We start from the raw sequence: 12,997 nt of genomic DNA, 5'->3' as shown, positions 1-12,997 counted from the left end.
TTATCGGATGTGCAGCTAGCAAGTTCTGGTTTGTTTAACTTCTTGGATGTGCAGAAAGGCAATCATTGGTAAAATTATCTGACAACTCCACCCCATCAGCAATTTAAGTAGACTACATGTAGAGCACTGTGTACAGGTTTTATCTCTTCTTTAAGAAAGGATATTATTGCATTAGAAGTAGTTCAGAGAAGATTCACTAGGCTGGGTCCTAAAATGAACGGATTGCCTTGTAAAAAGTGGTGAAGCAGGTTCGGCCTACACACAGGAATTCAAAAGAATGAGAGACAATCTTACAGTTTTAAAATTAGGACTCATCCTTTTCGGACTGAGATGAGGAGAACTGTTTTCTGAGTACTGTGTGACTTTGGAACTCTGGTTCAGAAGGTAATTTATGCAGGGTCATTGAATACATTTGAGGTAGAGCTACATATGGTCTATTGGGGATAGATGGAAATGTAAGATTCAACACATAGATCAGCCTTGATGTTACTGAATGGTAGAGCAAGCTTGAAGGGCTAAATGGCCTACTACTTCCTCTATTTCATACATCATACTGAAGCATGAAAGACTCTGAAGTGCATGGCAGGTAGATTAGATTAGATTAGATTAGATTAGATTACATACAGTGTGGAAACAGGCCCTTCGGCCCAACAAGTCCACACCGCCCCGCCGAAGCGTAACCCACCCATACCCCTACATCTACATTTACCCCTTACCTAACACTATGGGCAATTTAGCATGGTCAATTCACCTGGCCTGCACATCTTTGGACTGTGGGAGGAAACCGGAGCACCCGGAGGAAACCCACGCAGACACGGGGAGAACGTGCAAACTCCACACAGTCAGTCAACACAGATGTTGAGAATGGGCTTCCCTTTGTGAGTGAATCCATAAATAATGGGGATAATTTAAAAATACAGAGTCTCACATTTGAGATGAACAAGATCTTTTTCACCCAGAGGGCTGTTAGCCTTTGGAATTATCTGCCATAGACAAGTGAAGGCTATGTTATTGAATATATTCAAGGTTGAATTAGACAGACATTTTAAGGGGAGGCAATTGCCTAGTGGTATTATTATTACTTTTCTGTGGTTGTTGAGGTTTTGAAGCTGTACATGGACGCTCTTATTCCTCTCTCTGTTACAGTTAAAATCTGGGGTTCTCTTCCTGCTGCTGGAATTACATGTGAAACAATCTATTTTACTGAATTTGCCTTTGTCAGGGGTGTGTTTATGAGATATTTCTACATTGGACCAGTAAATTAGCAGCAGTTAATATATACTATTTTGTTAAGCATGTTGATAGAGTTACAGTTAGCCAATTCTTTATTTTAATTTTGTCAATATTTTAACATTAGTGTCAACATAAGATACTCAGGTAATGTTCTAGGGACCTGGGTTCAAATCCTGCCACAGCAGATGGTGCAATTTGAATTTAATAAGTATCTGGAATTAAAAGTCTATAATAACCATGAATCCATTATCAATTGTTCGAAAAACCCACCTGGTTCACTAAGGTCCTATAAGGAAGAAAACTGCCATCCTTACCTGGTCTGGCCTACGTGTGACTCCAGACCCACAGCAATGTGGTTGGTTCTTAACTGCCCTCTGGACAATTAGGGATGGGCAATAAATGCTGGCCTAGCCAGCGAAGCCCTCATCTCATGAATGAATTTTTAAAAAAATTGACAAGGGAGTCAAGCTTTATGGGGACAAGCAGGAGAATATAGTTAAGGTCACAATCAGATATTAATGAATAGTGGGATGAGCTTGCTGGTTTGAATGGCCTTCACCTGCTCTTATTTCTTTAAATTCCAGTGCATCTACACTATTTACCATGCCAACTTGTGCTCACGGCAAGCTTAGATACTGTGACGATCTTGCGGTTTCTGCGTATCTTGTCCTTTTTTTAATGAAGAAAGGTGGAGACAGAGGTGGCAAGCAGTCTGCTCAAAGCCAATAAAGTAAAAAAACCAAGGCCTCACAATATGTTTTTTTAAAATTGGAACATAGAAGCAGCCTGAATGGGTGGGGGTCAAGCTCCCACATAACCAGGATTTTTAATTCTATTTTTCTGTGGTTGTTGAGGTTTTGAAATTGAATGTGGAAGCTCTTAACCCTCTCTCTGTTACAGTTAAAAACTGGGGTTCTCTTCCTGCTGGTGGAATTACATGTGAAACAATCTATTTTACTGAATTTGCCTTTGCCAGAGGTGTGTTTATGAGATATTTCTATATTGGACCAGTAAATTAGTAGCAGTTAATATATATACTATTTTGTTAAGCATATTGATAGAGTTACAATTAGCCAATTCTTTATTTTAAGTTTGTCTGTATTTTAACATTAGTGTAAACATAAAGCATGGTTTGCATAAAGTTGAGTAGTTTGACAATTTGAATTGTGTCTGGAAGGCAATGCCTTACACACACCTTTAAAATAAGAAAAGGTTAGGGTCTAGGCTACCTTTTTAATATATTTTGAGGGGTTTTGATCTAGTCCATAACAATATTGTGTTACAGAAATTATTATTTAGCATGGTGAATATATGAAGTTCAAAAACATATCCTTGTGGGACACAACTAATCAATACCTTCTAATTTGAGTTATCTCAACTTACCATCTACTCACCTTACCAGGCCAATAATTTATCTTCAAACTTGAGAAATTTAATTTTACCTTAGTCTCTGATGTGAAAGGGACATTTGTAGTTTAGTAGTAGCGTCCATACCTCTGAGCCAGAAGATCTGGGCTCAACTCCCACCTGCCATAAAAATGTGTAATAATATGTCTGAGCAGATTGATATAACATTGAACATTATCAAATGCATTCTGGAAGTAAATTTAAATTACATGAATAGGTATTCCTTCGTCTATTAATTTCTCAACATGGCAAGGTAAAGGGTGCTGAGCCCAGGGCTTACTGCTATCGGCTTTCTGTTTTTTCACTTTTGCTCTTTTGCTTTTTTGTTTCTTTCTTCTTCATTTTCTTTTCTCTTCAGCCTTGAAAATGGCAGGTGAAGGAGGATGGCTCCATTTTCAGTAGCAGTGATGCCAGGATAAGCCAGACACAGCTCCATCCCAACTCAGGGTCACTCAGCAAGTGAGGAATAGGTCCCGGCCTAACTTCCCCAGCCCGGACTCACAAGCTAGGCCCTAGGCTCCAGATCTGCAACTAGGCCAAGGCGTCTGAAGGTAGAGAAATGTGGTCTTGGCCTGTTGGGGCTGTCTCCCTGTGTGGTGGTCTTGTCCCAGCACAGAGGTCTGCTTCATCTTCGGCGTCTCAGTATTCCAATGGCCCACAGCGGGGCTCGTCCAGGAGTGACAGGCTCTGCCCGACATGGCGGTCTACTTCAGCAGAGGTTTCTGGTCTAGTGTCCAGTAGCTAACATGGTGGTCTTGTCCTGGCTGTGTCTTCAGAGGATTCCATCGTTCCTAAATTGGCTTCCCCTGAGCCCAGGAGCTGTTACTTGAACTATGATGAATTTTGTCTTAACATTATTTTTATTATTATTATGTACAACTCTGTCATTGATGTAGGTGCATGGTGGGTGACTAATAAAACTTTTCAATGTATTTTTCATCTAAAAGTACACAAAACAAATTTCGATTCTATCTATTCTTTTAATCTACCACTCAAATTACTTGCTCAAAAAATTCAATTATATTCATTAGACATGACCTATGCTGAACAAATTGAAGTTGGGGTTCTAATCACCTCAAACATATTTAAGTAGCCAGTCAATCTGTTCTCAATTGTAGATTCCAATTAATTACCCACAACAAACATTTGACCAATAGGTCTATAGTTGCCAGGCTTCTTTATCCTATCTTTTTCAATAGAGGGTTGGTTAGCCCAGTTGGCTGGATGGCTGGTTTGCAATGTAAAGGGACGTCAACAGCATTCCCGCACTGGCTGAGGTTACCATGAAGAAGATCCCCTTTTGATGTCGCCCCTCAACTGAGGCATGGTGACCCTCAGGCTAATCATAGAGCAGCCCTATGGTCTGTTAAGACTGTGGTGTCATTTTTCAGTACTGAACTACATTTGCAATTAGCTGATCTAAAAGGGCAATTTCTGAATTAAAAGAGCTGAGAAAGATTATGGCAATTTCTTCACCTATTTTCTTTAAGATCTTTGGGTGGAAACCATGAGGTTCTGTAGAGTCACCATTTTGTTTATGCTTGTGTTAGCTTTAATTACTTCTAATCCTGGATTCATTATTAATTATCCTTGAATGTCAACTATATTTTCCTCTTCCTCTACTGTGTAGATTATAACAAAGTAATTATTCAACAAATGAACCTTTTAAAAAAAAATTTCATTTGCAATATGACCTGCAACTATTCTTACATCTAATAGAAACAAAAGAAATGTTGGAAATACTCACTAGGTCATCAGCATCTCTGAAGAGAACTTTATTTTAAGATTAATATAATAAGTATATTATATTGTTCTTCAGGATCTTCTTTCTTATAATGTAGAAAATGTATTAATTTTACTCCATCAACCTTCTTCTCCTATCTCTTTATGTATCCTTACTACCTTATTTGTCTGTTTTGTTGTTTCTTATTCCTTTCCGTTGTCTTGAATCTACTCAATTCTTTGCAGTTTTGCATGCATCTTCATTAATTTTAAGTTCTCTCTTAACTCTTTTGTCGAATTAGGCTGTTTTATTTGACTGGTAAATTTGCCTGTGGAGCACAGATCATCAGTCACCTTGGCTTGTTTCTCAACATTTGCTGAGAGACTAATGTAGTCCCAAAAGTGGATGAGAACAGTGGTCTGGACAAAGGGAATGAATTACAGAGAAGTACCACAAGCATCAAATTAAACAAATAAACAGTTAGTTACTTTGGCAATATTGGTTGAGAAAGAAATGTAGATCCAACACCGGGACAATACTTTAAATGGTGCTCTGTCTTATAATCAAATATAGGCTAAAGGAATGTCTGAGACCCAGTTGAATGATCACGAATATTTATTAAGAGTTAATTGGGTTTAAATTTGTTGTAGAAATATCAGGAGCTAGTTTTCTAAGTTACTCTAACTCAGACTAATGAAGTTAGTCTTCTTAGCTAACCAAAGAAAAGCTCTCACATAAAAGTGTGGGTATGAAGTCTACGTAAATAGTTATTTTTTGGACTATAATACTGTGGACTCTCATGTTCACTTGGACAGGAAGACAGAACTTTAAGTTACTATCTCATTTGCAAGATGTCAACATTAACATTCAGCACTCTTTTAGTAATGCCCAGAAGTGTCAACCTAAATTATGTGCAATTGAATTGCAAAGCAAAGGGTGTTGCTATATCTTTTTAGGACATTCCCAGGTATTTTTCTCATGTTCAATATCAAAACCTCCTTCCTAAAACTGAAAGTGTAATCTGAAATGTGCAATATCTAGTACAATAAAATTGCCTGGGAGTTGAACAAAAGCTCATTATTCCAGTTAGTGCATGGGGTTTGACATGTATCTTACTATTTTCTCCTAGCTTTTGTATAGTGAAAAAGAGACACTTAATTAGAGAGATGAATTTGGCTACAAATATAGAGAACAGACAGCAGAAAATCAATACAACAGATTTTACTTGATTGCAGAAGTCACAGCTACAGTTGAAAATCATAAATAGTTATGACACAGTATTTGGCTTTTCTCATTCGTGCTGATCAGCAAAGAATTACTAAGATTAATCACATATTCCTGCACAAATTCCATGGCCCTACAAGTCATAGCTCTTCAAGTCGCCACCCAAATACTTTTCAAATGTGTTGACGGTTTTTGCGTGTCACCTTTTCAGACAGGGCACTCAAGAATCCTACCACCTTTTACTTCATCTCCACTGTCATCCTTTCACAACTTTTAAAAAATCTCTGATCCCCTGATTTTCACTCTCTGCTTTGGGAAATAAGTCATCATTATTTATCCTATCTGGGCCCTTCATGATTTTATACACCTCAATTAATTCACTAGTCCATCTCATTTGTTCCAAGATCAAAAACCCTAGCCTATCCAATCTAACCTCTCAACTAAACTTTTCCAGTGCTGGTGAGAATAATAGGGTGGTTATGGTAGGGGATTTTAACTTTCCAAACATAGACTGGGACTACCATAGTGTTAAAGGTTTAGATGGAGAGGAATTTGTTAAGTGTGTACAAGAAAGTTTTCTGATTCAGTATGTGGATGTACCTACTAGAGAAGGTGCAAAACTTGACCTACTCTTGGGAAATAAGGCAGGGCAGGTGACTGAGGGGCAGTGGGGGAGCACTTTGGGGCCAGTGACCATAATTCTATTCGTTTTAAATAGTGATGGAAAAGGATAGACCAGATCTAAAAGTTGAAGTTCTAAATTGGAGAAAGGCCAATTTTGACGATATTAGGCAATGACTTTCAAAAGCTGATTGGAGGCAGATGTTCGCAGGTAAAGAGATGGCTGGAAAATGGGAAGCCTTCAGAAATGAGATAACAAGAATCCAGAGAAAGTATATTCCTGTCAGAGTGAAAGGGAAAGCTGGTAGCTATAGGGAATACTGGGTGACTAAAGAAATTGAGGGTTTGGTTAAGAAAAAGGAGGAAGCATATGTCAGGTACAGACACGATAGATCAAGTGAACCCTTAGAAAAGTACAAAGAATGTAGGAGTATACTTAAGAGGGAAATCAGGAGGGCAAAACGGGGACATGAGATAGCCTTGGCAAATAGAATTAAGGATAATCCAAAGGGGTTTTACAAATATATTAAGGACAAAAGGGAGAAAATAGGGCCCCTCAAAGATCAGCAAGGCGGCCTTTGTGTGGAGCCACAGAAAATGGGGGAGATGCTAAATGAATATTTTGCATCAGTATTTACTGTGGAAAAGGATATGGAAGATATAGACTGTAGGGAAATAGATGGTAACATCTTTCAAAACGTCCAGATTACAGAGGAGGAAGTGCTGGACGTCTTGAAACGGTTAAAGGTGGATAAATCCCCAGGACCTGATCAGATGTACCCGAGAACTCTGTGGGAAGCTCGAGAAGTGATTGCTGGGCCTCTTGCTGAGATATTTGTATCACCGATAGTCACAGGTGAGGTGACGGAAGACTGGAGGTTGGCAAACGTGGTGTCACTGTTTAAGAAGGGTGGTAAGGACAAGCCAGGGAACTATAGACCAGTGAGCCTGACATTGGTGGTGGGCAAGTTGTTGGAGGGAAACCTGAGGGACAGGATGTACATGTATTTGGAAAGGCAAGGACTGATTAGGGATAGTCAACGTGGCTTTGTGCATGGGAAATCATGTCTCACAAACTTGATTGAGTTTTTTGAAGAAGTAACAAAGAAGATTGATGGGGCAGAGCAGTAGATGTGATCTATATGGACTTCGGTAAGGTATTCAATAAGGTTCCCCATGGGAGACTGATTAGCTAGGTTAGATCTCATGAAATAAAGGGAGAGCTAGCCATTTGGATACAGAACTGGCTCAAAGGTAGAAGACAGAGGATGGTGGGGGAGGGTTGTTTTTCAGACTGGAGGCCTGTGACCAGTGGAGTGCCACAAGGATCGGTGCTGGGCTCTCTACTTTTTGTCATTTACATAAACGATTTGGATGCGAGCATAAGAGTTAGTAAGTTTGCAGATGACACCAAAATTGGAGATGTAGTGGACAGCGAAGAGGGTTAGCTCAGATTACAACAGGATCGGTACCAGATGGGCCAATGGGCTGAGAAGTGACCAATGGAATTTAATTCAGATAAATGCGAGGTGCTGCATTTTGGGAAAGCAAATCTTAGCAGGACTTATACACTTAATAGTAAGGTCCTAGGGAGTGTTGCTAAACAAAGAGATCTTGGAGTGCAGGTTCATAGCTCCTTGAAAATGGAGTCGCAGGTAGATAGGATAGTTAAGAAGGCGTTTGGTATGCTTTCCTTTATTGGTCAGAGTATTGAGTACAGGAGTAGGGAGGTCATGTTGCGGCTGTACAGGACATTGGTTAGGCCACTGTTGGAATATTGCATGCAATTCTGGTCTCCTTCCTTTCGGAAAGATGTTGTGAAACTTGAAAGGGTTCAGAAAAGATTTACAAGGATGTTGCCAGGGTTGGAGAGTCTGAGCTACAGGGAGAGGCTGAAAGGCTGGGGCTGTTTTCCCTGGAGCGTCAGAGGCTGAGGGGTGACCTTATAGATGTTTACAAAATTATGAGGGGCATGGATAGGATAAATAGGCAAAGTCTTTTCCCTGGGGTCGGGGAGTCCAGAACTATAGGGCATAGGTTTAGGGTGAGAGGGGAAAGATATAAAAGAGACCGAAGGGGCAACCTTTTCACTCAGAGAGTGGTACGTGTATGGAATGAGCTGCTGGAGGATGTCGTGGAGGCTGGTACAATTGCAACATTTAAGAGGCATTTGGATGTGTATATGAATAGGAAGGGTTTGGAGGGATATGGGCCTGGTGCTGGCAGGTGGGACTAGATTGGGTTGGGATATCTGGTCGGCTTGGACCGAAGGGTCTGTTTCCATGCTGTACATCTCTATGACTCTACATCCTTGTAAATTTCTTTTGCATTCATCTCCAGTTCAATCATGACTCTGAAATGTGATGAGCAGAATCATATTAATATTCAAGATGTGGTCTAACAATTGTTGTCGTACAGTTCTAACATACAACTTCTGGTCTTGTATTCTGTGCCTCTGCCAATAAAGGAAAGCCTGCCATTTGCTCTCCTAACTACTTTTTGAATGCCAACTATTTGCAACATATGTCAATGATTTCAATGAGGGAATCAAATGCAATATTTCCAAGTATGATGATGTAAAAAACGAGGGTAATTTGTAAGCTGTGATGAGGATGTAAAGGTGGTTGAACAAGACAACATAGATAAAATGTGAAGTTGTCCACTTTAGTAGGAAAAGCAGTAGGGCAAAGTATCATTTAAATGGTGACAGATTGGGAAATGTTAATGTATTATAAGACACAGGAACAGATCTAGACCTTCAGACCATCAGGTCTGTTCCACCATTTAATAAGATCAAGGCTGATGTGATAATCCTCAACTCCACTTTCCAGCATTTACAAAATGGCAGGTACTTGTACATCGATAATTGAAAACAAGCATGTAGGTCCAGCAAGACGTTAGGATGTCAAATGGTATGTTGGCCTTCCCTGCAAGAGGGTTTGGGTACAGGATTAAGGAAGTCTTATTGCAGTTGTCCAAGGTCTTTTGAGATCACATCTGGAGTACAGTATGCAGTTTTGGTCTCTTCACCAAACAAAAGTATATAATTGCCCATATAGGGAACATTGCGAAGGTTCACGAGACCAAATCCTGGAATGGCAAGTTTGTTCTAAAATGAGAGATTCTAATGACTGGACCTGTATTTACTGAAGTTTAGGAGAATGAGAGGGGGTCTCATCAGAATTTACAGTTCTGATAGGGATAGACAGACTACCTAGTGGGATGGTGTTTCCCCTGGCTAGTGATTACTGAACAACAGGTCACAGTCTCAAGATACAAGTTGCCGACTTCAGACTACAATGAGGAGAAATATCTCCACTTAGAGGGTGGTGAACCTGTGAAACTCTTTGTTGAGATGAAGCCACAGAAAATATGTAAGAAATAGATCGATTTTTAAATATAAAGGCATAAAGAACAGAATAGAGTGGGAATGGGGGCATGATATTGAAATAATGGATCAGCTATGATTATATTGAAAGGTGGAGCAGGCTCGATGGATTAAATGGCCTACTCCTGCACCTATTTTCTATGCCTCAAATCTATCCTGTTTTTCAGAGAAATGTGCAACCTAAAATTCCAAAGAAATTCTATTCCTCCACACGACTCAGTATCATCCTACTTAATGTATTGTATGTCCCCTTAACTGCTGTATTACTTGTCCTGTTTGAATTCCATTTTTCATTTCTGCCCAACAAACCTGTCCATCTATATCTTTCTGCAGCCTAAAGTCTTTCTCTTTACTGTCAAAAGACACATTTTTGCTAAGATTCATATAATTTGAAACATCTACATCATTGATATAAACTAAAAACCCAAGGGCCAAGTATCGAGTCTGCAGCTCTCCAAGTTAACATGACTTCCAGTGGGAAAATAACCTGTCAGCAACTAACCTTCGCTTCATGCCACTAAGTTAATTATGGATCCAATTTGCCACTCTCTTTTGGCTTATACTTTTTTGACCAGGCTGCCATGCTGTTGTGAAAAGCCTTGCTAATATCCAAGTAGGTTACATCCATACTGATTTTTCAAAATTAATCTTGGCCTTTTGAACTGAAATTTCTCTAGACACCACTGATTTTCTTAGTATTTAGTGTAGACAACATTTGCCCAAAGGAGATGCCTCTGATTTTACACAGATTTGCCTCCACATTAAACTGCAGTTTAAAGCAATGCAGAAGGGAAAAAAAAATTACAAAAAAAAAGGCAGGAAAGTGGAACTAGGCAAATGCTTTTGCAGAGACATTAAAAATCTAATGGCCCACTGTTGTAACCATTCTATGTTTGTCGTAATGAATTCTATCAATTCACAGATCACCATCACGTGATTGTAACAGTGAGGCCAGCCATGTTGAACATTCTATTTTTAATCAATAGATGTCTACCTCTCACTGTAAAAAAAAAGACAATGCTGCAAACACTCTGCAGGTTTGGCAGCATCACTGGGACGGAGAATGTTCCAGCTCCAAGGCCTTGATCATCTGTCATAACTAGCATTTCCGTTTTGACTTCAAATTCCAAGCATCTGGAGTGCATTGCATTTGTATGACGCACTCTAATCCCAATAACCTGTTTGACAATAACTCCCTCAGACAGAACGTCTTAATCGTCATTTAACTCCGCTCACCAAGCTAAGGCGCATGCGCACTACAGCCCCAAACGGGACCTGTAAAAGAGCCGACTTATTCCCGTTCTTTCTCTGTCGATCACTCATGAGTCCGCCACTACCCGTTGGGCGAGTGACTGACGACGACACCGCTTCCGGAAAATAATCTCTCGGCCCCTCGCCATCCCAACCAGACAGCCATCAAGTCACGTGGTGGCATGCACGGGGCGCAAGCGCACTACACGAACCTTTGGTCTGACGATTAGTTCCGCCCCCAAGAAACCGACACCAAATGCGCGTGCGCTCTCTGGCAGACTTTCCGTCATGGACAGCTCTCTCCCTCATCCCGCCGGCGCTCAGTACCAAGTACGCATGCGTGAGATTCTTTGCTGACTTTCCCCCTCCCCCCAAAAAAGTGGCGCCGCCAGGAAAGGGCGCATGCGCATTGCCATTTTCCGTTCGCGGAGTATTGTGGGGACGCGGAGAATCCTAAAATGGCGGATCTAGCAAACGAAGGTAAGCAGGTGAAAATGGGTATGGAGTATTGGAACGCGGCTGAAGCAAGGGAATTTAGCCTCTATCGTCCAGGATGTGCACACAGCTGGGATTGGTCTTTGCTCCAGCCTCGGTGCAGTGTCGCTCTCTACTGAATGGGTAGACCAGGGGGAGGAGCGGAACGCACACACCCACAACAAAACACCGGCTGACCAGGCCAGAGCGCCAGACAAATCAATAACAAAATTAAATAGTGATGTTCGATTGGATAGCTACAAGAGGAAAGAGTAAAGAATGAAAAGGAAGGACATGTCTGTAAGGGGTAAACAGTGAGAAACAGTAAGTGATTGAGACATAAATCTGCCTGAAAACGAGAAGTGGGGGGAAGCGTTCGAGAATGAGAAAGCTTTGAAAGTGATTAGGGTAGAAAACAGTAGATGGAGAAAGCTACCTGGACAGTGGGTGGGGTGTAATATCAGGGTTAGGGGAAGAATCAGTGAGAAGAGGAAGAGAAGTTGATTAGTAAGGAGTGATGGGGAGGAGGCATAAGGGGAAAATTGAGTGAGGCAAGATTAGATTCAGAGTTGTGTGATCAAGCTAGAGGGTGGTGTGGATAAGAGTGAAATGAAGGAAAAAGGGTGAAGGAAATTGATAGGGAGAGTAGATGGGATTGAGGGACAAATTGGATTGAGGGGGAGTAGGAGGGTGCAGAGAACTTAAGTGTAAGGCATTGACCTGTTGAGCCAGGATTGAAGTCTCTGCTCCACTTTCTTGTCTTCCCTTTGCTTCCTTGGTGACCAAAGATCCATCAAGTTCTGCTTTGAAAAATTTAAAGACTGAGCTTCCACAACCTTTTGCGGAAGAGAATTCCACATGCTATAGATTCTAGAAAAAGAATTTTCCTCTCTATGTTACAAAACAGAGCTTGCCTTAAACTGTATGTCAGTTTTAGTGTCCACAAGAAAATCTATTATCCAGTGCCCTTTTATGTTTCATTCTCTGAACACCAATGGATGTAGGTGTAAGCTGTTCAACCCTTTTATCATAAAATAAGCCTTTCATCCCAGTCCAGAGTGGCAATAAGTGAAAAGCCTTCATGGCAGAAGAACATGAAGGAATGAGGGACAGTTAAAAAACAAATGCAGTGATGAATAAGAGTTTTCTAATATAGGAATTGTGAACTATTTAGCCTCATTTTATTCAATTACAGATGAGCTGTGGCTTTGCTCCATTTGCCAGCCCTTTCTCCATAACCTTTGATATGCATATAACAAAAAGCTGTTGATTTCTAATTAGAACATTTCAGTTGAATCAGAGTTTAGAATTTTCTCAACACCTTCAGTGTGGGGAAAATGTTAGCTAATCCCACTCTTGAATTATTTTCATACTTATTTTCAGATCATGCATTCATACTCTGGGTTCACCTAACACAGGAAATAGTTCCCTTGGACCTACTCTATCAATTCTCTCAGTCATTTTCACGACATTGGATGAAACTTCTAAACAAAAACAAACCAAGTGTTTGCAAATTGTCTTCATTTACTTATCTTAGCCCTGATAGCATCATAAATAGGATTTGCAGTTCATCAATGAGAAGATAGTTCTGGTAGAGGTGAGAACCGTTCTCGAGAATGGGAAAGGAAGGATTTCAGGTTCATGGATGACCAAACATACACAAAATTAAAATGAAA

The 12,997-nt window shown here is 40.4% G+C and overlaps 1 protein-coding gene across 3 annotated transcripts in view; it reads left to right on the top strand.

The window, feature by feature from the left end:
• The first annotated feature begins 11,235 nt into the window (after positions 1-11,235).
• The window catches only part of LOC140494622 (ran-binding protein 3-like), a 103,804-nt gene continuing 102,042 nt past the window's right edge, over positions 11,236-12,997 (top strand). For 2 of the 3 annotated variants that reach the window (XM_072594005.1, XM_072594004.1), the window contains exon 1: positions 11,237-11,327. In XM_072594005.1, coding sequence (XP_072450106.1) covers positions 11,306-11,327 — 22 coding nt within the window. In that variant the 5' untranslated portion in view covers positions 11,237-11,305. Of the gene's footprint in view, positions 11,328-12,997 lie in introns of all 3 variants that reach the window. The other variant, XM_072594006.1, reaches the window with a different exon arrangement.

Source organism: Chiloscyllium punctatum, chromosome 24 (assembly GCF_047496795.1).
Source record: "Chiloscyllium punctatum isolate Juve2018m chromosome 24, sChiPun1.3, whole genome shotgun sequence".
NCBI classification, from domain to species: Eukaryota; Metazoa; Chordata; class Chondrichthyes; order Orectolobiformes; family Hemiscylliidae; genus Chiloscyllium; species Chiloscyllium punctatum.
The sequence above is the reverse complement of the archived record's forward strand: the minus strand, read 5'-3'. Positions and strand labels throughout refer to the sequence as shown.